Below are 26,189 nucleotides of genomic sequence, written 5' to 3'. Positions count from 1 at the left end.
AAATATTATATTTAAATGGAATCTTCTGGGCTAAAGAGGATTAAACAAAAAAATAAAATAAAAATCGTTAGTCTAATCAGTGTTAAATAATTAAAAACACGCTTTATAAACCTTATGTTGAAAATGTAAAAATAGGTCCACACACAATATAAAATAAAACAGTCTTGTCCTCAGAGCGCGCGACCTTCGCACGAGCCCGGGTTCACGTCGCTCGTTCGTCTTTCTCTCCGTGTCACGTGACATCACACGGGAACACAGTAGTGGGCTAATTATGACTCTTACTACTACAGGGTTCACAAGGCCACACTATGTCCCATTTACGCACGGGACAAGGTGCACGAGCAGCGTCTGCGCCTGTTGCGTGAGTTTCATTTCAGCACCGGAGCTGTCCGTGTATATTCTGGGCTCGTGGCGTTGAACGTCCTCTACTCCTCCTCTGCGCCTCTTTCCCCCTCTCTCTGCCTCTATCTGTTTGCTCTCTCCTCCCTCCTCTTGCCTCTCTCTCCTCTTGTCTCTATCTCTCCCCTCTTCTCTCTCTATCCCTCCTCTCGCTTCTCTCTCCTCTTGTCTCTATCTCTACCCTCTTCTCTCTCTATCCCTCCTCTCGCTTCTCTCTCCTCTTGTCTCTATCTCTACCCTCTTCTCTCTCTATCCCTCCTCTCTCTTCTCTCTCTTCTCTTGTCTCTATCTCTCCGCTCTTCTCTCTCTGTCCCTCCTCCCTCCCCTCTCTCTCTCTTTCTCCTCTGTCTCTATCTCTCCCCTCTTCTCTCTCTATCCCTCCTCTTGCTTCTCTCTCTCCTCTTGTCTCTATCTCTCCGCTCTTCTCTCTCTGTCCCTCCTCCCTCCTCTCTCTCTCCTCTTGTCTCTATCTCTCCCCTCTTCACTCTCTCTGTCCCTTCTCCCTCCCCTCGCCCCTCTCTCTCTCCTCTCGTCTCTATCTCTCCCCTCTTCACTCTCTGTCCCTCCTCTCGCCTCTATCTCTACCCGCTTCTCTCTCTGTCCCTCCTCCCTCCTCTCGCCCCTCTCTCTCCTCTCGTCTCTATCTCTCCCCTCTCCACTCTCTCTGTCCCTCCTCCCTCCCTCCTCGTCGCTGTCCGCTCCTCTCCTCCTCTCCTCCTCTCCCACACGCACAAAACGCTCTGTCATGGCGTCTTCCAACCATGTTACCCCCACCAACTGCAGCTGGTGGCCCATCTCAGCCATGGAGGAGGACGGCAAAGCGGCAGACGGAGAGGAGAGCGAGGAACCGGTGCACGAGCCCAAACCGTACAGCAAAGACCGTCTCGTGCTCTACCACTGGACGCAATCTTTCGCCTCCCAGAAGGTAAAAACATCCGCGGAAAATGGCTCCTATGGCTCGTACATGACGTGCTGGAGCGTGTTTATGTTGTGTTACGGTGTTGTGGTCGTGCACGGTGGACGAAAATGGCCATGCACGCGCCCGTCTGCAGCGTGAGGCGCGGGGCTGCTTCGTAAACAGACCCGGAGCACAGTTTCCATAGCCCGGGTTGGTTGAGGTTTGGCTACCCCTGCATTGGCCCTCCGTACCTCGTGCACCGTGCGCTGGCGCCTATAGTGAAAGCCACGGCCACAAAGACACACGAAGCTTGAATTATTGATTTAAAACGAGGTGTCTCTGAGCAAAAAGAAGCAAAGGCCACGGCAGCGGTTTGTCTGTGTCCTGCTAATTCGGCGCGTGCTACGTTTAAATACCCAGATACCTGTGTGCAGTGAGCGCGCATGGACCAGGGGCTGTACTGGACATAAGGCAAAAAGCATCATGTTCAAAGGCCTACTTCAGCCTAGTCCTGCTTTAGTCCTGCTTTAGTCCTGCTTTAGTCCTGCTTTAGTCCTGCTTTAGTCCTGCTTTAGTCCTGGTTTTGTCCTGCTTTAGTCCTGGTTTAGTCCTGGTTTAGTCCTGGTTTAGTCCTGCTTTAGTACTGGTTTGGTCCTGGTTTGGTCCTGGTTTAGTCCTGCTTTAGTCCTGCTTTAGTCCCGCCTTAGTCCTGCTGACCTAACTGATCTAGACCTGGTTTAATCCTGATTTAGACTTGGTTTAGTCTTGGTTTAGTACTGGTTTAGTCCTGGTTTAATCCTGCTTTAGTCCTGGTTTAGTAGTGGTTTAGTTCTGGTTTAGTCCTGGTTTAGTTCTACTTTAGTCCTGGTTTAGTACTGGTTTAGTCCTGCTTTAGTCCTGGTTTAGTACTGGTTTAGTCCTGCTTTAGTCCTGGTTTAGTCCTGCTTTAGTCCTGGTTTAATCCTGGTTTAGTCCTGCTTTAGTCCTGGTTTAGTACTGGTTTAGTCCTGCTTTAGTCCTGGTTTAGTCCTGCTTTAGTCCTGATTTAATCCTGGTTTAGTCCTGCTTTAGTCCTGGTTTAATCCTGGTTTAATCCTGGTTTAGTCCTGCTTTAGTCCTGGTTTAATCCTGGTTTAGTCCTGCTTTAGTCCTGGTTTAGTCCTGCTTTAGTCCTGGTTTAATCCTGGTTTAGTCCTGCTTTAGTCCTGGTTTAATCCTGGTTTAGTTCTGCTTTAGTCCTGCTTACCTAACTGATCTAGACCTGGTTTAAACCTGATTTAGTTTTAGTTCAGATCTGGTTTACTCCTGGTTTAGTCCTGGTTTACTCCTGGTTTAGTCCTGGTTTAGTCCTGGTCTTCCTTGATCCAGCCCAGTGCTTTGCTTTAGACATTCATTTAGCCCTTGGGTAAACCTGGTTCAGTTCTAGTGTAGTTCCTGTTTAATTCTGGTTCTGAACTGGTTTAGTTCTGAATGAGAGACCATGAGGTTGTCCACACAACTGTAGAATGGTCTTGGTTAAATTCTGTTAATCTTTGGTTTAAATTAGCCCTGATGAAGATCCAGTTTAAACTCTGCACACTGTCACAATCGAAATAGCAGTTTAAGTTGGAGCAGTTATCAAAAGGTAAAGCCTGCAGTTATTTTGATAGTAGAATGTTTATAAAATGTCTATAAAATATCTATAAAATATCCTTTATAGAAAAACACATTGTGGTAGCTGTAGTTTAACGGTCCTATATTACACTATTCTCTGAAGGTCCAATGTTACACAAAACATAAGAGTTGTGTTTTGTTTCATTCACACATGTTTAACACACAAACCCTGCATATTTAGACTGAGTTCCTCTCTAAAACAAAAACACTCTGTTCCACCTTGTGATGTCATGTGGTAATACAGGAAGTGCTCCACTGTGTTTTTAAACTCCATACACCTACACATAGAATCATTTGGATTAATTCAGTCCCGGATTTGCCAATCTCTACTGAATTAAAGGTAAAAGTAGCTGTTAACTTGAAAAATACCACTACATGACATCACAAGGTGGAACAGAACATTTTGAGCTTTGGAGATGTAACAGACTAATAATAAAGTATTACTCAAACATGTCTGAATGAAACAAAACACAACTCCAGATCTGTTTTTATGAGGTAACAACATTCTAACATGGCTTAAAGCTCACAAGAATCGGTTTTGTGTAACATAGGACCTTTAACTTTGAACCTCTACAAACATATGTTATGATGTATTCATGGGATTCAGTTCATGTCTCTGTCTTCTTTCAAATGTTAATGCTACTTAAAAAAAAAAAAAAAAAAAAAAAAAAAAAAAAAAATATATATATATATATATATATATATATATATATATATATATATATATATATATATATATATATATATATATATATATATATATATATCCAAATCTCATCACAATCACTATAAGATTTTTTTTTTTTTTTTAAACAAAATCGTGCCTCCTAATCCTTGTTTAGTCCTTGTTATACCCACTTCAGTCCCAGTTTAGTATCTGTTTTATCTGCAGGGTTTAGTCCTGGTTTAGCCCTGGTTTAGTCCTGGTTTAGCCCTGGTTTAGTTCTGGTTAAGCCCTGGTTTAGTCCTGGTTAAGCCCTGGTTTAGTCCTGGTTTAGCCCTGGTTTAGTCCTGGTTTAGCCCTGGTTTAGTCCTGGTTTAGTCCTGGTTTAGTCCTGGTTTAGTCCTGGTTTAGTCCTTGTTCTGTTCAGTTCTGGTTGAATCCTGCCTTAGACCTGGTTTAGTCTTGGTTTACAACTGGTTTAATCCTCATTTAGGCCTTGTTAAGTTTTGACTTAGACCTGGTTTAGTCTCAGTTCTGATCTGGTTTAGTCTTGGTTTAGACCTGGTATAGTCCTGGTTTAGATTTAGTTTAGTCCTTGTTCTGTTTTGGTGTAGTCCTGGTTGAAGCCTACTTTAGATCTGGTTTAGCCCCAATTTTATCTTGGCTTTGTCCTTGTATCACTCTGAATGAAACTCCAGATGTGGGTTTGAGACTCACCATAGCCCCGTGTAGACTGCACCTCCTCCAACATCTGCTTCTTCTCTTAATGATCACATCTGGACTCCTCTGCAGCCTCGTCTCTTCTCTGCTTCTGTCCCCTGTCCTTCTGTCCCCATAGTGACTCAGTGTTTATGCTTAAATCAGCCATTACACACCACAATATTATGCTAAACAGTTTTATTTTGAAGAATAGGGATCGAATATCAGCACTGATACGGAAAACGCAGGTGTATCGGATATTGGCTTTGATTGACAGCGTTGCGGGAAGGAGCGTTAACTTCAACAGCCTCGCTCCAGATTGGCTCTTTGGTTGCTATGATACTCGCGGTCAGAACTCCTAATATGGAACTTGGCTTCAAATTGGCCCCTATAACTGCTCTAGCCTCGATGAGCTTCATTTGACTGAAGCCGAACGCTGTGGATGACGTCACACTCACTTAGTCCACTTCTTTACACAGTCTATGTCCAAATATCAGGTCAGAATTCTCAGGTGCAGTTTGTTGTGTAACTGTCAGACTCCAGATGTGTTGACCTGGTTTTTGTTAATATCTCTGTAATCACTGGGCCTATCCACATGAAACAAAAACTGGGGCAAAGTTCAACGTCGTCTCTTTCAGCGCCACAAATAAACGGATGAGAAATTATGCAATAGACGTGAGCGTTGTCAGCTGAAGGACTTTGAGGTATAAGATTTAATATGGCAAATTTGTGGAGTCACTCTGCAAGCGATAAGTAGTTTCAGATGATGTCACAACATTCTATTGGCCAATCATATTTAATACAGATGGGGGGGGAAGATGAAGTTTGTTTTATTAAAATCCAGGGTTGCGTTGTAACACAGTGAGTTCTTGGGTCTAGTCACGAATAGAAATGATCAGGCTCAATATTTGTAAATTCATGGATTTTTTGTAATGGCTATGTTTGGAAGTAGAGGTAGAATTGATACCTGCTCAAATGAGTCTGTAGTTTCGATATTAGTTTTCGTATCGATTAGTATCAGATTTTTGATCCTTTTGACAAGCCTTCGTTTATATTCCACCTTTGTGTCTTTTAAAGGCACATTACAGAACAACCTTGGTATCCATTGCATTAGTCTAGTGAGAGGTCGGTCTGTCTGTTTTTAAGTGAGATTTTGACTCTTTGCCAAAATCTCTTGTCACTCAGCACAAAGTAAACACAAGCTTCACTCCACGTTACCTCTCCAGACACACAGATAAAAGACTGTTCTAATGTAAGATCGAATAGTGTGGATGGTCCTCCGGCTTGTTGTACAGGAAAAGTGTTTTTTCAGCACACAGCGATCATAATCTTTGACTAGGGCTGGGAAAATGGCACAAAATTATCTCACTGTTTTCATCATGTTGATTACACACCTATGCCCACACTGGGATCGAGTATACAGTTAGTAGTGTTCATCCACTGATCCGAAGGTTGGTGATTCGAATCCCACTCTCTACGTAAACATCATTGGTTGAATTCAATTCAATTCAATTCAATTCATTTATTTTTGTAACGCCCAAAATCACAACAACAGTTGTCTCAAAGGGCGTTCATGTTTTGGTTGATGGGGGAAACCGGAGTACCCGGAGGAAACCCATCCAGGCACGGGGAGAAACATGAAAAACTCCACACAGAAAGGCCTGGGCAACCCGGGGATTGAACCAAACCCTCTTGCTGTGAGACATGAGTGTTGCCATTCAGCCACCGTGCTGCCTACACACAAAAACAAAACAACAGGAAAAATCAGACAAAACAAGAAAAATCGGCCAGGCGAGGAGGAGGAAGACCAGACGACGAGGAGGAGAGCCAGGCGAGGAGGAGGGCCAGGCGGGGAGGAGGAGAGGGTCCAGCTGTCATCGGGGCATCTGAAAGAGATACACTCCACAGGGGGAGTGGGACAGGGGACAACATGTGAATAGCATTGCTGATGAGAAAATAGGACAAAGCAGAGGATAGTGCTCAGGTTGCCATACTTCCCCCAGCTAGTTATCTCCTACTGCAGCCTGTCTTATCCCGGGTTTTAATGTCCCTAACTCCCTCACTATGTAACCTGGTCTATACCGAAGAGGAAGTTTTTAAGCCTGGTCTTAAATATAGAGACTGTGGGGGCCTGTTTAACATCAGCAGGGAGTTGATTCCATAGCACAGGAGCTTGGTAACTGAATGCTCTCCCTCCCACTGTACTTTTGGACACTCTAGGAACCACTAATAGTCCTGCATTCTGAGAGCGGAGTGCTCTGTTTGGCTGGTACGGGACAATAGCATCTTGCAGATAGGATGGGGCCATACCATTTAGGGCTTTGTAGGTCAGGAGGAGGACTTTGAATTTGATTCTAAGCTCGACAGGAAGCCAGTGCAGATATTTTAGTACAGGACTGATGTGGTCTCTTCTTTTAGTTCCTGTTAGGACTCTGGCCGCTGCATTTTGGACCAACTGGAGGCTCCTTATAGTACTTTTGGGGCAGGCAGCGAGCAGAGAATTACAGTAATCAAGTCTGGGAGTAACAAATGCATGGATGAGTTTTTCAGCATCGTTTTTAGGTAAAATATGTCTAATTTTAGTTATATTTCGCAGGTGAAAGTAGTGGTTGATTGGTCAGATTCAGAGACCCACAGGTTGGCGTGTCTGCTTACCCAGGTGTATGAATGTGTGTGAATGGGTGAGTGGTTCCTTGATGTAAAGCGCTTTGAGTGACTTAAAGTTGGAAAAGTGATATATAAAAATGTGACCAGTTACAATCTACTTAAGTTTAAAGGTCCTATGTTACACAAAATGGACTGTTGTGTGGTTTAAGTCATGTTATACCTAGAAAAAAAACATACCTAGAGTTGTGTTTTGTTTCTTTCACACATGTTTGATTAACTCTTTATTATTAGTCTCTACATCTCCAAAGCTCAAAATGCTCTGTTCCAACTTGTGATGTCATGAATCAGTAGTTTTCAACTTCAGTAGAGATCAGCAATGGTCTAAAATCATCCAAATGATTCCAGTGAAGGTGTATGGAGAGAAAGCATGATTTTTTTGTTTTATGTCTTTACTCTTAAACCTTGTGTGGAATGTTGTGTGTTACAGATAGTGAGATGAACTTGTTTCACAGTAAGAATGCTGTCCTCACTGGCACCTGTTACTTCCGTTACATGATACTGGTATTCATCTGCTGTGACAAGAGGCCTTTGCAATCCATCTTTTCAGTGACATTTTCTGCCTTCTGGTAACGGTGAACTGTACATCCATTTAGGACCTTGTACGGGCAGTTTGTAAAATTAGTTTAAGTCCTTATAGGGCGAGCCTTCTATATATAATACCTTTCTCAATATATAAGTACAGGGCTCCTTTGTAATGTAACACATGTGCTGTCTGTACCTTCACTCCTCTGATATCACACTTCTTTCAACTCTTTACCTGATCTGCAATCGCTTCCTTCACAGTTACATGGAGCATAAAAACACAGTCTTTCCTGCCACATGACATCACAAGGTGGAACAGAGTGTTTTCAGTTTCAGAGAAGAACTATGAAAGAAATATGCAGGTTTGTGTGTTAAACATGTGTGAATAAAACAAAACACAACTCCAGCTCTGTTTGTGACGAGGAAACAACATTATAACATAGATCAAAAATAGTGTAATATGGGCCCTTTAAACAAACTGAACTCACATTATTCATATTTTTTTTCAGAAACCCACACGAGTCCAAGTCATTTTCCTCCATATCATCCCATATATTTTTACAGTTCACACAATGCAGTGAGTCCACAGTCTGCAGTGGGGTATATATCTCTGACCTGCTGCTGTGGGTTGCCAGGTCTGCATCGATCTCTCCGCCCGGACCTTAAATTTGCTCTTACATCTTTATTATATTTACCATGATATATTTCATTTAGAGAGACTTTCAGCTGATCTTTCTGCTTCAGGGATTGGCAGCTCTCACACACTGCAAAAGAACTATATGCGTATAGGTTCAAATGAGTTAAATTGAATGGTTTTGACTTGTGTAGAACTAGAATTATTATTTAAAACAATATTTGCATCAGTTGATGGAGTGTTCGTCCACTGATCCAAAGGTCGCCGGTTCAAATCCCGGTCTCTACGTAAACATCATTGGTTGAGTGGTCAGATTCAGTGGCCCACAGTTTGGCAGTGCAATTCCAGCTCCCACAGATGAATACTGCTGTTGTTGTGTTTTTGACAGAGACATTTAATCCCCCTCACCCCCAGTGTGTGTGTACACTGGTGTAGGAATGTGTGTGTGAATGTGGATCCTTGACATAAAGCGATTTGAGCCTTGAAGGTAAAAAAGCGCTATATAAAAATGTGACCATGATGATTTACCAAAAAAACTGATCTTTTCCGAGACATTTACCGGTGCTTTTTAGCATATTTATGACAGATTGCAAAAATATGATCTAATTACTGCATGCCTAATTAGCAGATTCATTTTAATATTTCAAGCTAAATTATCTTGAATCTGGCCATGAATGAATTTACGTGGCATTAATTAGCCTCATGATAATCAAATCCATCAAAACTATTCAAACAAAACTAATTTTCTACCCATATTACACTGTTTTATGATGTCTGTTATAATGTTGTTTCCTCACCACAAACAGACCTGGAGTTGTGTTTTGTTTCATTTACACATGTTTAACACAAACTGCATATTAAGGCTGAGTTCTTCTTCTTCTTCTCTCAAACAGAAAACGCTCTGTTCCACCTTGTGATGTCATGTGGTAATACAGGAAGTGCTCCACTGTGTTTTTAAACTCCATTCACCTTCACTAGAATCATTTGGACAATTTCAGCCCTGCAATTGTCAATCTCTACTGAACTAAAGGTAAAATAGCTGTTAACTTGAAAACTACCCCTTCATGACATCACAAGGTGGGACAGAGCATTTTGAGCTTTGGAGATGTAGACAGAGTAATAATGAAGAGTTACTGGAACATGTATGTTTTTGAGGAGGTAACAGCATTATAACACGACTTAAAGCTCACAAGAGCCTATTTTGTGTACTATGGGTCCTTTAAACACAGCCATAAACTATCTCTTTAAAAGAAATATTATGCCAAATTGACTTTTCTGAGCTTTTATCCATGTTATAAGTGTTTTCCTCTTTTCATTTACCCCCTCAAAGCTGTATTTAGAGTGATTCCTGCTGGTTTGTGTAATCTATATTCTCCTGTTTATAAGACGCCATTTTGCCGATCAACTCCCGTTTTCACCTCCACTGGTACACGCCCACTGTGATGCACGCACTTCATTTTCTTAATTGGTGATACAGTGTTCAGCAGGATTGTGTAGTTATTTTGGTACAAATTTTAAAAAATGCAATGCTTGCTAATGTCATAATCTTGATCCATGGGTATCATAGGTCATAACTATGTAGCAGACACAAACACAATAGGTGCGCTTTAAGTATCTGATGCTGAGATCGTGTTGGTATTTCACTATTAGGACGGAGGCGCAGTCAGTGTGTGTGTAGGCAGGTGTCAGAAGGGTTTTTAGCTTTACAATAACTGAGCATAGATTATGTTTGCCATTTATTAAGTCTATCCATCTGTCATACAGTGCCATTCTGTCCTTATTTGAGTAAGGTTCTGGACTTTCTTCAGGTCGTGAGCCAGCATTTTGGCAAGAATGACCTACGTAGAGCTGCCAGCCAGTCTCCATCCTGTTTGAATCCAGACTGGTTTGAAATCGGATCATAGAGCATGAAAATCCTCTAACATGGGACGGTCCAAGTCTTGTGTCATTCAGAGCAAAATGTATAACTTCTTTTACCTGAGATGAATAAGAATTTGGTGATTTGATTGTTAATTCTGCAGAAATCCATGCTGTTTCTCAATCCTTTCCCCCCCCCCCTTTTTTTTACTTAAGCCGCCATTTTGTTTTTACCCGAACAGAGCACGCTTCTCTCTGATTGGTTAATCCACCTGTCAATCACGTCCTCTGGAATCAGGGAGACTTTCACTAATTAAAGGTGCACTATGATATTTTTCAGGTGGAGGGCACGCCACTTACTTGTCTCCATGGAGATAGATTTGTTTATTGGCAGACAAAGCAGTAATATCACCATGGAGAGAAGCAGATGATGGACATTCCACCAGAAAACAGACAGACAGATTAAAACAAAATCACTTCATTATTTAAGTCTTTGTAATTTGGCAGCTCGCCTCATTCATTTATTCTGCTCAGACACTGGCAACAAATCATGTATTCTCCTTAATGAGTCTGTTCTGATATAAAACTCCTCTCTCCTCTGTCCTCTACTCTTCTTCCTTTCCTGCACTCTTTCTCTACTTCTCTACTTCTTTTTTTGCTTTCCTCACCTCCTCTCCTGTCCTTCTCTCATCCTTTCATTCTCTCTTCCTCCTCACCTCCTCTCTCCTCTCCTCCTCTCCTCCTCACCTCCTTTTTCCTCTCCTCCTCTCATATTCTCCTGCTTTCCTCCTCTCCTGCTCTCCTCCTCACCTCCTCTCCTCTTCTACTCCCTCCTCTCTTCCACCCTCCACACCTCCTTTCTAGTCTCCTCCTCTTCCAATTCTTCTCTCTCCTCTACTTTTCTCCCCATTTCTTAATCTCTCCTCCTGTCCTCCTCTGTTCTTTGCTTCTCCCTCCTCTCCTCCTCTCCTCCTCCTCCTCCAGAGCATTCATTGGTCTTATTAGGGCTAAAGGCTCCAGGACCTTGGCCTATCCTTCACACACTTCTCTCCTCTCTCCTCCTTTCCTCTTTCCTCCTCTCTTCTCTCCTCCTCTCCTCCCCTCTCCTCTCTCCTGTCCTCCTGTCCTCCTCCTCATCCAGATCATATTGGTCATATTGGGCTAACAGCTCCAGGACCTTGGTGTATCCTTCACACTCTCTGTTGTCTGAGTCTGGGCTTATGGTGATTAGTCAAAGTGAAAGTACAACTGCTTTAAACATGACTCACCAATTACAAGTACAAGGTTATTCTATTTGTACACAGAAAAATACTGTATTATATAATGTTATTTTGTCTGGAATGTTACACAATATGACATAAAACGTCTCAATCGCCATGGAGACAAGTAGGTGACTCTACCAAACCAAGTATTAATTGGAAATACGCCAAATTAGTTTATTTTCTGGACACAAGGGCGACTGTAGGCCGTAACCCACGCCAAAACAAGAGCAAAACAATGGCAATGAATTGACGATAAAGAGATGATCCTTTTTGAGAACTTCTAATGATGAAAATCCCAAACCTGGCATCACACTCAATGAAATATTTTTACTCGAAATAGGCTAATATTTCACATAAACTTTATTTTTCTTCTGGGAATAAGGAGCTGATGATGCTTGTGACTGAATAAAAGAAACATAGACAAGTTTAATGCCATACTGTGGAGTATTCCAGGCAAAGTAGTCACATCTTCAAGTATTTTCTCTTGTATGGTTTTGTGGCTATGGTATTTCTTACGTCCCCTTGGTTGTTTTTGCAGGTGCGGTTGGTGATCTGCGAGAAGGGCCTGGTTTGTGAGGAGCGTGACGTGAGCCTCCCTCTACAGGAGCACAAAGAGCCATGGTTCATGAGGCTGAACCTGGGGGAGGAGGTCCCAGTGTTTCTCCACGGAGACACCATCATCAGCGAATATAGCCACATTATCGACTACCTGGAGAACAACTTCACTGGAGGTACTGTACATCGGATTCTATGGTTTAAACTGGGACTAAACATCTAAGCTCCACCCACAACCATGCTTCAAATAGAGCTGAGGGCGAAGGAGGGGTCTGGAGGACTAAAGGGGAGAGTGAGGGGGAGGTGTGGCGGGTTCTGGACATATGGGGAACAGTGTGATTGGTATCCACACTTCAAACTCCGCCCCTTCAGCCAGGCATTTGTAACACCTGGCTGAAATCAGGGCAGCTCTGCGTGATGTCACATAGTACTTGAAATTGCAGAGGCCACTGAAGTCAGCACACACTTAGATTTACACATTTTGGCCCAGAAACCTGCAAATGTGTGCTAAAGTTGCCAAAAAAATTACTAGGAACAGTGGATAACGCTATTAAAATACCATATACACAGATTTAGTGTTTAGTTCTACAGGTTGGTGGTGTGATTCTAGCTCCTACAGATGAATGCTGCGGTGTGTCCTTGAGCAAGACGCTTAACTCCTCGTCCCCAGTGACTGTGTACACTGAATATGTGTGTGAATGTGCATGTGAATGGGTGAGTGGTTCCTTGTTGTAAAGTACTTTGAGAGCCCTGAAGGTGGAAAAGCTCTATATAAACATGTGACCATTACATACGCATACATTACTGTCTCATTGTATTTGTTATTTAGCTGCTTTTACTGTACAAAACTTAATGTAAAGACTTTACTGTCTGACAAGGATAAATGAGTATGTACCGGCCCTTTAAAAACCATGACCCTATAGAAAAGATGACATCGTTCTTCATCATAACCAACTCAGTGAAGATAATTCCTCATCTCAGGGAGTAAGTCGTGCTCTACACTCACAGATGAAGTATGTGCAAATAAAGGATTTTAAAACACTATATTATAGATTTTTTTTTGTTAATGTAGGGTGATATGACAAAACATGTATAATTTTTTGTCCCTCATTTTGATCAATTTATTAGATTTTTTTTCTTTTTTTATATAAATTTACTGAACTTAAACAATACAGATTTTAAATCAGTGCTATTTAATACGAAAAGGTCCAATTAGTTCCTCCAAAGTCTCACGTCTGCTTCAAACCACATGTTTTACAGACGATCAGTGGTGGAAGTAATCAATTTTGTCACTTGAGTAAACTTACAGATATTGGAGCAAAAAATACTAAAAGTAAAAGTGTCACATCAAAAATCTACCTATGTAAAAATGTACTTAAAGAGTAAAAAGTAAAAGTATTTCAAGTATATTTTGAGATCTAATAAAGCTTCAGATGTAGTGGTTTTGTTAAAGATTTGAAACAACTGAATAGTTTTTCCTTAACTGTTTTTATTTGTATTTTTTGTTTGCTCAAATTATGAATATGTTAAAAATAAAACACTCCGTCTTTTCAGCAGGTCTCAAACTTTCGTAAAAAATACTTTTACTTTTCAGGCCAGTTCCAAAATGTAGCGGAGTAGAAAGTACAGATATTGCTGTCAAATGTAGTGAAGTAAAAGTAAAACGTATCCATTTAAGTACAGTACTTTACAGCTTTTACTTCATTATGTTCCATCACTGCAGAGGATTGACTGTGGACCTGTCCATTAAAAAGAGTGACAGCTAGAAATGACTGAATCGATCTCACTAAAAATGAAAAATAAAAATCAAAACTGCTCAGCTCTGATTGAATGTAAACACGGGTCTATAGTGTTCTTGTGCTGCTGTGTGTGGCATGCACTGGTCACATGACACACTGAGCTCTTATGTAACAGAAGCAGCCTCTGCCCCTGAGGCTCTGCTCTGAGATACAGAGCCCAGCGTCTTTACTGTGTGCTCTGTGCTCACAGTGTGACAGTCATGTTCTGAGGGGACATTATGTTATGTTGTTATTACATGAGACCATTAGCCAGTTATAGATTATTATAGTAAAACATAGAATAAACTAGTACCGGGAGAGTAAGTTCATTATGACCTATCTGTGACCCCAGCATGGACTGTGTAAAGAAGTGACTAAGTGAGTGTGACGTCACCCACAGCGTTCGGCTTCAGTCAAATGAAGCTCGTTGAGGCTGGAGAAGTTATAGGGACCAATGTGGAGCCGAGTTCCATATTTGAAATTCCGACCCCGAGTATCATAGCAACCAAAGAGCAAATCTAGAGTGAGGCTGTTGAAGGGAACCACCCTTCCCATCTGCACCGCTGGTTTAGCAGCCTGTGACTATTGCTAGCGGGAACGACCTCAGGGAAACAAGGCGCCTGATTAGTCTGTTATTAAGGTTCATATCTTGATTTATAGACACAATAATGAAATGAAAACACCAGGATCATGTAGAGCAGATTAATACAAACATTTTAAAAACAAAATGACGAGGCTGACAGCAGCAGTTACAGAGAGAGGGGTGAGAGTTTTTCAATAGAAAGTGAATTGGAGCTGGAAGCGCACCCATGCACACTTCTATTTAGAATGCAGTGGTTAGCAGGTTAGCTATGTCCATTTGTATATATAGTCTACAGTCCCCACATACAAGGTAAACATATTCAAAATGAAATATTTTTTACTGACAACAAATCTAATGCAGATTTATTCTTAATTACAAAAATATTGGACACGATGGCCAAGTTGTTTATGTTATAATTTGATGTTTTTGTTCAAGATGATTATCAAATCAGAAAGCACAATGAGTCTATCATTTGCGTTGCCAGTTCCAAAGCTGAAATGTTGGTTTAAACCTAAAATGCCTCTCTCTGATCTAAACATTCACTACCTAAACCCCAGCACCTGTAGACAATGTTGTGTGTCTCTATCTGCAGGTTCAGGCTCTGGCAACACAGGTTCAGTTGGGATTGTAGTACTGTTTTTAACTTTCTACAGGCTTGTATATAAAATGGAGATGGAGGACAGGAATAATTAATAATTAATTAATAATGTCTGTACTGTTGGTGACTTGGCATCTCATAGAAACCTTATACTGGGCGCTCATCACAAGGTCGTCCCAGTGTCTCTGAGCTGGTCCAGCCTGAAATTATTTTATTATAGATTTAGAGGATGACTCTTCAAAAGATCATTTTACCCAAAACTGCATTTCACAAGATAATTGTACTCCTGCGATGTCCTGAGGTAATACTGGCCCTTCTGACAAACGAAACAAAGTCATGAAGCAGCACCAGTCACATGATTTTATGAACAGGAAACACTCCAACAGACAACACGACTTTACAACGTCTGGAAAATGATGTGTCACAGAGACTCCACCTGAGAAAGGACATGTGTCTCATCCTCCTCACACTGTCAAGAGCAGGCTTCAGTGGATCTATATGTACAGGCATCACTGGACTTGTTTAGTCTTGGGTTAGACCTGGTTTAGACCGGGTTTGGACCTGGTTTAGACCTGGTTTAGACCTGGTTTGGACCTGGTTTGGACCTGGTTTGGACCTGGTTTGGACCTGGTTTGGACCTGGTTTACTCTTAGCTGAATCATGGTTCAGTCCTGGCTTAGTCCTTGAATCACCGCCACAGAACAATATACTGAGAACAAAGTTTCCCAATATACACACACCAACTTAGATCTTTTCAGACGTATCTCTCTGTTCTTCTAACACCCCCTCTCTCCATCTTTCCATTGCACTCTCTCTCTCCCTTTCTCTGTTGTTCTAACTCTCTCTCTCTGTCTGCCTGTCTCTCTCTCTCTCCCTCTCTTTGTCTCTCTCTCTCTGTCATTCTAACCCTCTTCTCCCCCTCCCTCTCTCTCTCATTCTAATCTTCTTTTCTCTCTTTGTCTCTCTCTTTCTCTGTCTCTCTCTGTCATTCTAACTCTCTCCCCCCTCTGTTGTTCTAACCCTCTTCTATCTCTCTCCCCCCTCTCTGTTGTTCTAATCCCCTTCTGTATCTTTCTGTCCCCCTCTCTCAGTTGTTCTAACTCTCTTTTCTCTCTTTCTCTTTCTCTCTCTCTGTCATTCTAACCCTTCTCTCTCTGTCTTTCTCGCTCTCTCTCTGTCTCTCTCCATCGTTCTAACCCTTTTCTCTCTCTCTGTCTCTCTCTGTCATTCTAACCCTTTTTCTCTCTCTCTCTCGCTGTCGTTCTAACCCTTCTTGCTCTCTGTCTTTCTCTCTCTCTCTCTGCCTCTCTTCGTCATTCTAACCCTTTTCTCTCTCTCTGTCTCTCTCTCTCCCTCGTTCTAACCCTTTTCTCTCTCTCTGTCTCTCTCTGTTGTTCTAACCCTTTTCTCTCTCTTTCTCTTGCTCTGTCTCTCTCTGTTGTTCTAACTCTCTTCTCTCTCTTTGTCTCTCTTTCTCTCTCTCCCTCTTTCTCTCTGTCATTCTAACCCTCTTCTCTCTCTCTCCCTCTTTCTCTGTCTTTCTAACCCTCTTCTCTCTCTCTCCCTCTTTCTCTCTGTCTTTCTAACCCTCTTCTCTCTCTCTCCCTCTTTCTCTCTGTCTTTCTAACCCTCTTCTCTCTCTCCCTCTTTCTCTCTGTCATTCTAACCCTCTCCTCTCTCTCCCTCTTTCTCTCCGTCTTTCTAACCCTCTCCTCTCTCTTGTCTCCAGACTCAGTGGCTCAGTTGATCCCAGACTCCTCCTCTCCTCTGTTTGAGCGTGTGCAGCAGTACAGAACGCTGTTGGACGGGTTGCCCATGGACGCGTACACTCACGGCTGTATCCTGCACCCGGAGCTCACCACTGACTCCATGATTCCCAAGTACGCCACGGCAGAGATACGGAGTAAGTCCCGGAAAACCCAGAACGCACCAGATCATGACAGGATACTTTTGAAGGGCCCATATTACTCCATGTTCTGATTTATGATATAATGTTTCCTCGTCACAAACAGACCTGGAGTTGTGTTTTGTTTCATTCACACACGTTTCACACACAATCCTCCATATTAAGAGAGGCTACATACAGTTCCTTTAATGCCATACTGTGGAACATTCTAGGATAATACCTTTTAGAAAACAGTAAAAACACAGGCTGTATATAGTTTCTTTAGGAGCTTTTCACCATCATATACCGCTATGCAAAATTTGATTTCTGAATAAGTACTTTGGGTTTATTTTATTACTTCCAAACCCTGACTGTGGATCGAAAACACAAGTCTCATTATTTCACTGCAGCACTCATTTACCAATACCCACAATCCTCTCTGCTCTGTACATCAGGTTTATTTACATTTGTTTAGACGTGTGGGTTTGATTTTGGCTTTAGAACAGCTGGTCTCATCACAACAGTCTGCGTTCACTTTCAGAGACGTCCATCTTGTTTATACTTCCCTGTACAGTCCCGTTGTATATGTGCAGGATGAGTTTAGCGCTGAACTGTGTCACTGTTGAGTTTCGAGGGCGTAAATCCATCCAATCTACCTCGAGTGGCGTTAATTAAGACATTGTAGGTTCGGGGCAAAAGCATAGAATAAACATCATTTAGTGAATTATAAATTATACAGAAGATAAATGTAATGCTTTTTAAAATCTCAATCAGAATCAGAGGAGTCTAAATTATAACATAATGAAAGATGAACACAGCAGCCAACACGAGCATCTGTGATTGTGTGTATCGGTCTGGACACACTCACATCATGGGGACCTGCCTCTGTGATGTAAATCCTTTATTATTAGATCACGCACATGGTTTAAAGTTCAGGGTTAAAATATTGTAAGTTTAGGGTTTAGGTTAAAGTTAGGCAAGTAGTGACTATGGTTAAGGTTAGGATTAGCTTCCAGGAAATTAATGCAAAGTATGAAAACATGACTGTGTGTGTCTGTGTGTGTGTCTCTGTGTCTGTGTGTTGTGTGTCTGTCTCTGTGTCTGTGTGTGTCTATGTGTCTCTGTGTGTGTGTCTGTGTCTCTATGTCTGTTGTGTCTCTCTCTGTGTGTCTCTGTGTGTGGGTGTGTGTGTGTGTCTCTGTGTATGTGTGTGTCTCTGTGTCTCTGTATGTGTGTGTCTCTGTATGTGTGTGTCTGTGTGTGTGTCTCTGTGTCTGTGTGTTGTGTGTCTGTCTCTGTGTCTGTGTGTCGGTGTGTCTCTGTGTGTGTGTCTGTCTCTATGTCTGTTGTGTCTCTGTGTGTGTGTGTCTCTGTGTGTCTCTGTATGTGTGTGTCTCTCTGTGTCTCTGTGTGTGCGTGCGTGTGTGTGTGTCTGTGTGTGTTGTGTGTGTCCAGGACATTTGGCCAACGCTGCGACGGAGCTGATGAAGCTGGACCATGAGGAGCCTCAGCTCACAGAGCCGTATCTGTCCAAGCAGAAGAAGCTCATGGTGAGTGTGACATGTGCAGTGTGGTCAGGAGGAGCCAGAAAATGAGTCGTCAGCTCATGAGCTCTGAGGCTTTTTATGCTGAATCATTTATTCTTTTATATTCAATCTGTTTTGACAGATGTGCTCACTGTCTCCCCCTACTGTCAGGTGTGACTGTTTCAGAGCAGAAATCCAGCCTCAGAATCAGCTGATGGCCCAGTGAAAAATATAAAATGACCCATGATTATTTTCACTTTCAGGCCAAAATTTTAGACCATGACAACGTGAACTACCTGAAGAAAATCCTGGGAGAGTTAGCCATGGTTTTAGACCAAGTGGAAGCTGAGCTGGAGAAACGGAAAATAGAATATCAAGGTATGTACATGAAGGTTATGCTTTTGTGTTATGGTAATACAATTAAAGTCATACAATCTTTACTCAGATACTCATCAACACTAAAACTTGTATCAAAAACCAGATGCTCTTTGAACAAGAAAAGCTGGACCTTTCCTGAATACTTTTGAATGCTCTGCATCTGTCATTACTCGTATAAAAACACATGGTCATAGGAAAGTCTTAACTGTTTGCAGTGGTACAAAATCATTCCTTTCTTAACACATTCCTACCATTTTAGTCACTTGTTGTGCTGCTTCCTGGTTCACTGATGATAAAACATCTTTATTATTAGATATAGGCAGTACACGGCCATCTCATTTTGACCCTAATACCTGCTTTTACACTATATCTGTACTAATAGCAGCAGCAGATGTACTAGTAGTAGCAGTAATAGTAGTGATAGTACAAGCAGTTGTAGTACTCATAAAAACAATCTATTTAAATGTGTTTTTGGTGTTTTGTTACAGATGACGAGTGTGAGCTGTAGTAGAAGTAGTAGTAGTAGTGGTAGTAGTAGTAGCAATGATAGTAGAAGTAGTTGTACTCGTAAAAACAACATATTTGAATGTGTTTTTATGTGTTTATTACAGATGACAAGTACGAGCTGTGGCTATGTGGACCTGATTTTACTTTAGCTGATATTTGCCTTGGCGCCTTGTTGCACCGGCTCAAGTTTTTGGGACTCTCTAAGAAATACTGGGAGGACGGCAGCAGACCCAACCTGCAAACGTTCTTCGTGCGCGTCCAAAAACGTTACGCCTTCCGAAAGGTCCTGGGCGACATCCACACCACGCTACTCTCCGCCGTCCTGCCCAACGCCTTCCGCATGGTCAAGAAGAAGCCGCCATCTTTCTTCGGGGCGTCGTTCCTCATGGGGTCACTAGGGGGCATGGGCTACTTCGCTTACTGGTTTTTAAAAAAGAAGTACATGTAGTGAACGGCCAGTCATCGTGTTACATGTCTGTGCATATTTGTGATGTTTCAATTTGATTTTTTCTCTGTAACGTTTTATGAGACTGCAGGAGAAAACGTAACTACATCTATATAGAGGACACTATTACTATAACCGGGGCGATTAAAGAAATATTATGAAACATTCCAACGTTTAGCACATGCAGGCAAGTCCATTTTTGTTTTGGTTTTCACGTGGATGTACACTGCAAATATATGATCTACTCGAGTTTAAACGATTTGAAGGAAGAAGTTTGAGTAGTTTTGACCAGATTTCATTATAATGTGCTTCACTTGCTAAACTTGTGTAACTGCAGATTGAGATTTTTGAGTTGTCTCAGTATTTTGCTTTTAATTTCAGTGGGTTTAGAAAATTCTGTGTAATATAAAACCAAAATACTTATTTTGCCTTAAAATTATTTAGTTTGAAATACAGCAAAATCTGAACTTAAAATTTAAATATTTCTCATTGATGGGCAAATCTGTAAGACAGTTTCGGTCTTTATATCTAAACTAATGTTATTTTTCTGAATTAAAGTACTTTTAACCTATGTAGATATATATTTTTAGAGTATAATTTATATATAACATAAGTCCACTATTTTGCAAACCCACATAAACAGTTTAAAGATGCCAATATCTTATAATGTCTTGCATGACATTATAATATATTATAATCCAGGGTGAACGGATTTTCAAAAGTCCAAACTGGGACTTTTGAAAGTGGGATGATTGGAATAAATAAAATAGTGAAAAGAGATTGGAACATTGTCAAAAAGTTCTGGTTTAGTCCTGGTTTAGACCTGGTTTAGACTTGGTTTAGACCTGGTTTAGACCTGGTTTAGACCTGGTTTAGTCCTGGTTTAGTCCTGGTTTAGACCTGGTTTAGTCCTGGTTTAGTCCTGGTTTATTCCTGGTTTAGTCCTGGTTTAGACCTGGTTTAGTCCTGGTTTAGTCCTGGTTTATTCCTGGTTTAGACCTGGTTTAGACCTGGTTTAGACCTGGTTTAGTCCTGGTTTAGACCTGGTTTAGTTCTGGTTTGGACCTGGTTTAGTCCTGGTTTAGTTCCGGTTTAGAGCAGTTTACTACTCACTGTCAGATCATTTGGTTTAAAAGCAAAATACTGAAAAACATCAAAAACCTAGATTCAAACTAGTTAAACTGAACTTCATATATTCAGGTAGATTTGAATTTTGCAGTGCCGTATATTCATTGAGTTAAAGTGGAACTAAACAACTAAACTCCTGCCACAATCACATTACAAATAGCCAGGCATTTGTAATCAGAAACACCGAGCTGTAATCAGAGCAGTCCTGTGTGATGTCATCAGGTACTTGAATCTGCAGGAACGTGCCAATTTTAGACGTTTTTGACCAGAAAGCTGCAAATGTACCTAGATTGTACTAAAAATGACTAGAATAATGCTATTTAGACACCATGTACACAGTTTAGCAGTAAAATAAAGGTTGATTTTGATGTTTAGTTCCACTTTAACTCCAGGATCTATCACTATTTTTCTGATATGTGCTGCCACAAACTGCCAGAGGACAAAGGGACAAGGTGGACTAGAAGAGACCGGTTTATTTTTTCTCATTCTCATAGATGTTTATACAGAGAAAGTCTAGTATTTCTTTGCTTCTATCCCGTTGAACCAGTCACAGCCAGGAGAGTTTGTGACATTCCCACTGCAAAAAGAAATGAATGAATCCTGAATCTTAAGATGGCTGTGACTTGTTCAATGGAAAAATAACTACAGTATTTGCCAAATGGGTTTGACACTCGCTGGGCTCTGGGTATACTTGTCAGATACTTGTTTTATATACATATTTATATTTTTGTTGGTAAATTCTCCATCTAGGGCTTAGTATTCATATGTTTAGATTGTATATACAGATTACACTTGCATGGAGTCCTGTTGTATTTTACGAGAGATGGACCTGCCGAGATGCAAAATTTACCAACACAAACAAGAATATAACAGTGTTTCGACGCTCCAGAAGTATCAAAATGAGTTCAAAGGAGACTTTTGAGTAGTTTTGACAAGTTTTTCTTTTACACATCTTTTAAAACTTAAATTAATTCACATGTTTAATCACAGTTCTTCCAGTTTTAATAACAAAGATTGGCTTAACCTGGTTTAGACCTGCTTATGTCCTGGTTTAGACCTGGTTTAGTCCTGGTTTAGACCTGGTTTAGTCCTGGTTTAGACCTGGTTTAGTCCTGGTTTAGACCTGGTTTAGTCCTGGTTTAGTCCTGGTTTAGTCCTGGTTTATTCTTCAATCTTTGATGCAGGCTCAGCAACAGAAATTTGGGAGCCCAGGACAAGAAGTCTCACATTCGTCTAATTCGGGGCTTCTAAGTCCCTGGGGCCTGGGACAACAGACCCCTTTGCCCCCCCCCCCTCTGCCTACTCCCCTGCTTTAATGGAAATAACTTTGGGAGGCAAGTTTTAAAAAGTATTAAAAAATGCAACACAATTTGGCTTTAAAATTGAATTTACTTTAATCTAGTTTGAAAAAAGAAAAACAAAATCTACCAGCTGGGTAACAAAGTACGTGTTATATTAAGTACAATGTATTGGCTGTTAACTATCGGTTATGAGGGACATATATTGAAACAAGTCAGAAAAATACCTTGAGATAAGTCAAAGTAACAGAAATACTAACAAAAATAAAACTAAACTTGTCAAAACTACATAAAATTCCGGATTACAACTCATTTGGATATTTTTGCCGTGTACACGAGCCTATCGTTAAAACCACTGCACTCCACTGGATATTTATTTTAACAAACTCTAATATACGCTTCAGTACTGCTGCAGCTCCACATACAACTGCAAGACTATTTTAAGATAAGATATTTTTGATTATATGTCGATATTTTTCTGTTCTGATTTTTTATTTTTATTTTTTTATGATATGGTAAAGGTTAAGTAAGTGGAGCCTGTAGGGGGCGCTGTCTTATTCTCGACTGTGATGAAGGAGATGCAGATTATTCCCCTTTTTCATACCAGCTGTTTGCACTGTAAAATGTATAGACCACTTACACAAATTGACTTTCATTGAGAATATTAATCTGGATTTTAATAATAATAATTTTAACTGGATTTCTACACTGCAAAAAGTTACACCTATCTTAGTGAAAATTACTTGAATTGTCAAAAGTTGAGTGAATACTTGACAAATAAAATGATCTACAAATGTAACATGACGTTTTTTAATTAAAATAAGAAAATACATTAGTTTTAACTGAGCTAAATATGACTTTTTTTGCAGTGTGCTCGCTATAAGTCAATAATTAGATTTTTATTAGTGTATTTCAGACTCTAAAATAATGAAATGTTGACTCGATGTTACCTTTTTTTCTATGTATTTTTTGTTTTTATTATTATTAAATTATCATAAATACATTAATGAAGTCATCTTATAACAAAATAAACTGATTTGGATCAACACAATCACAACTCAAGTACAACAGTTTAATTAAATCGGGTCAACATTTCATTTTTTGGAGTGTTTTTTGTAAATTGCTTTTATTTGAAGTTATAAGATTTGCCATTAAAAAAGCAAAATTGTCCAACTAAATTCTCTTAAAACCAAGGCAAAATTTTAATAAATGAACAAATCTAGTCCAATTTTTACATTTTCTCAAATTAAAATTCTAAATACAGGTAACTTAAACAATGTACTTTTTTTACAGTGTTGTTTTTGTTTACTGCATTTCTGTGTTTTCAGTTTAATCTTATGGGAGCCTTTTTTAAATCAAACGTATCTTGTTAAAAGTGATTAATGTTGAGTTGAATGTCACACACAGCCCTGTGCACTGTGTCAATACAACATCCAACTCACACACGCATAAGAAAATACACTAAGAATGAGCTTTAATTCAGAATATTAATACTAATTTGAGCTATTGGTAAAAATGTGATGTTGTTGTGTATGAGGTAGGGGCATCCGGCATAAAAAATCTGCCAAATTGCAAATGTGATATTTGCCCTGGACTATTTAACACATTTCAAGATATTTGTATATACTCAAAATGATATACTGGTGGATAACTAATTTATTCAGGATTTTAAAGGTCTTATATTACGCAAAACTGACTCTTGTGAGCTGTAAGCCATGTTATAATGCAGTTATCTCCTCAAAAACATACCTGGAGTTGTTTTTTGTTTCATTCACACATGTTTGAGTGACACTTTATTATTAGTCTGTCTACATCTCCAAAGCTCAAAATGCTGTGTTCCACCTTGTGATGGTGGAGTTTTGGAGTTAATAGCTACTTTTTACATTTTGCTCAGTACAGATTGGCAATTCCAGGGCTGAATTTGCCAATCCAAATGATTCTACTGACGGTGTATGGCGTTTAAAAACACAGTGGAGCACTTCCTGTATCACCACATGACATCAGAAGGTGGAACAGAGTGTTTTCTGTTTGAGGGAATAACTCAGAGGGTTTGTGTGTTAAACATGTGTGAATGAAACAAAACACAACACCAGGTCTGTATATTATAGCATAGATCAGATGTAGTGTAATATAAACACTTTGAGAACATTTTTTGATCAAAACGACTCAAATAAATCAGTAATATTCTGAATTAAAGTCATTTTATGTAAAGTTAATGTTTTGCAGTGTAACAGTAGCGGTGAACACTCAACCAAAGACACGCTCCTTTAACATCAGTGAAATGTGGCTGTGTCCAGATTAAAACATAACTTTATAAGGACACAGGACAGTAACAGGACAGTAAAGTATATGCAACATACATCCAGACTGCAGTAGCACAAACACAGTAGTAGTAGTGGTTGTATTTCCCAACAGTGAAAGGACAAAACAGACACTGGAATATTGTATAAATGGTACATAGAATAATTATTGAAAGTCCTATTTTACTTTAACATATGCAAACTCAAGTATTGCTATATTTTATTACAAATGTATTACAGGGGTTAACAGCATTGTATTGTGTTTAAAGACGCACTGTGGAACTTTTCCGGTGGAGGTTTGTCAACTGTCTGTCTCATTTCAGGTTGTCAAAAGTATTGAAAATCTGATAGTAAACTAGATGCTCATTTGAAGTATCGGTAGTGCAAAAAATCATGTTAACAGGACAAAAATTTGAGCTTTTTTCAACAGTTTCATCAGAGCTGCAGCTGTTTTGGGTTGAAAATTATGATATTATATAAAAAAGAGGTTTTAAAATGATTGTTTGGGTATGAAAATCAGCTTTAAGTATCGATTCTTAAATATCAAAGTTTGAAATTTGAGTATCATGACAGCACTAGTCTCATTCAGATGTTTTTATGTAGCTTAAATTGATCTATCTTCCATTTCATGTCAAATTATCTTGGTTTGGTGAAGTCTCCTGCTTGTTTCCATAGAGATGACCAAGTTTAATGCTATTCTGCGGAACATTCCAGGCAAAACAACAACGTCGCCATGGAGAAAAGACGGTTTGGGACCCTCCACCCAAACAGTTCCACATAGTGTCCTTTTAAAGTGACATGGGGTGAGTCAAATGTCTGTAGTGAATCTGCAGATGTGTTTGGAGAAATACGGCGGGAAAATGGACCAGCATTACATTTAGAGGAGTTAAACTGACTTGAATTCACAATAATTCTTGAGTTATTTTGATTAAAAGTACTGTACCTGATTTTTCTTGTCTTAAAATTGTGAAAAACAGAACTAGTTCATTTTAAACGGTTTGCAAAGTTATTCCTCTACAGTTACTACAGTTGTTTTTGAGTTGCTTTTAGTAATTCTAAAAGCAACTAGCCTGCTGATACGCACTTCCTGAAACTCTATAATTGGATGCAGGCACACAGTGGGCTTATTTTGACCTCAAGAGCTGCTTATTTTTCGCTCAAACACATGGAGGGAAACTGTGCACAGAGGATTAAACTTTGATCTTCTGTTGAGTAAATCTAATTCAAGTCATTTTAACTCATAGATATTACTTTTTGTACAGTGTAAGTTCTATAAAGAAACTCTGGACTCTGCCGTGAGACTGACATCAGCTTATTCTATGTCTTTGTAAACACAGATCTAAATACTTGTTTTTACATATTTGAATTCACTCACACACACAAAACCCAGACTGAACCAAACGAGCTCCCTGTGATCAGTGGCCATGATATTTCACAAGAGTATTATTATTATTATTATTATTATTATTATTATTATTGATAGATTTAATTTTGTACTTTTCATTTTGAATATTTTCTAAAGGCGTTGTTTTACGGTGCTTTTTATGATGTTGGTTCATAAGCCTTAATTTATTCAGTTTTCATCGATTACAAATAAAAGATGGAATTACAACACTACAGCGGAGTTTGCTTTGGATGTGTATCAACTGTGCTCAGGCCGGGAGATTTGTGTATGTGACTGTGTGTGTGGGAGAAAGAGGAACAGTGTTTGGAACTGGAATTATTCTGATAAATATAAGAGCCCATGGAGACACAGGGAGGGCATCTGAGGCATCTGAGGAGACAGAAAATACAATAAATTCTTTAATATAAGCTGCTTACGATATTTCAAATAGACTACAGCCACGATATCCAGTAAGCAAAAGGTTTTCTATTAAGCTTTGAACACCCAGATGCCAAATTTTGAAAAAGGGACTTTAAAAACAGAAACAAAGAACTGAGAATATCTTATTT

General features: G+C 40.0%; 1 protein-coding gene across 6 annotated transcripts; it reads left to right on the top strand.

The window, feature by feature from the left end:
• Positions 1 to 1,144: 1,144 nt before the first annotated feature.
• Positions 1,145 to 19,644, top strand: gdap1l1 (ganglioside induced differentiation associated protein 1-like 1). Of its 6 annotated transcripts, none has more exons than XM_055223262.1 (7): positions 1,145 to 1,324; positions 11,794 to 12,008; positions 12,455 to 12,504; positions 16,505 to 16,672; positions 18,110 to 18,204; positions 18,444 to 18,558; positions 19,170 to 19,644. In XM_055223262.1, exons 1-7 carry the CDS (start codon positions 1,145 to 1,147, stop codon positions 19,511 to 19,513), a joined length of 1,167 nt encoding a protein of 388 aa, XP_055079237.1. In that variant the 3' UTR covers positions 19,514 to 19,644. The 6 variants fall into 6 exon arrangements, with proteins under 6 accessions (XP_055079237.1, XP_055079239.1, XP_033826074.1 ...); XM_055223264.1 differs by lacking the exon at positions 12,455 to 12,504 and adding an exon at positions 6,811 to 6,819 and having other exon boundaries at positions 11,794 to 11,986; positions 16,499 to 16,672; positions 18,444 to 18,572; positions 19,184 to 19,644; XM_033970183.2 differs by lacking the exon at positions 12,455 to 12,504 and having other exon boundaries at positions 11,794 to 11,986; positions 16,499 to 16,672.
• Positions 19,645 to 26,189: the final 6,545 nt, after the last annotated feature.

This window comes from Periophthalmus magnuspinnatus, chromosome 7 (genome assembly GCF_009829125.3).
Source record: "Periophthalmus magnuspinnatus isolate fPerMag1 chromosome 7, fPerMag1.2.pri, whole genome shotgun sequence".
Taxonomy (NCBI): domain Eukaryota; kingdom Metazoa; phylum Chordata; class Actinopteri; order Gobiiformes; family Gobiidae; genus Periophthalmus; species Periophthalmus magnuspinnatus.
Note: the sequence above shows the minus strand (reverse complement) of the source record. Positions and strands in the feature narration are given on the sequence as shown.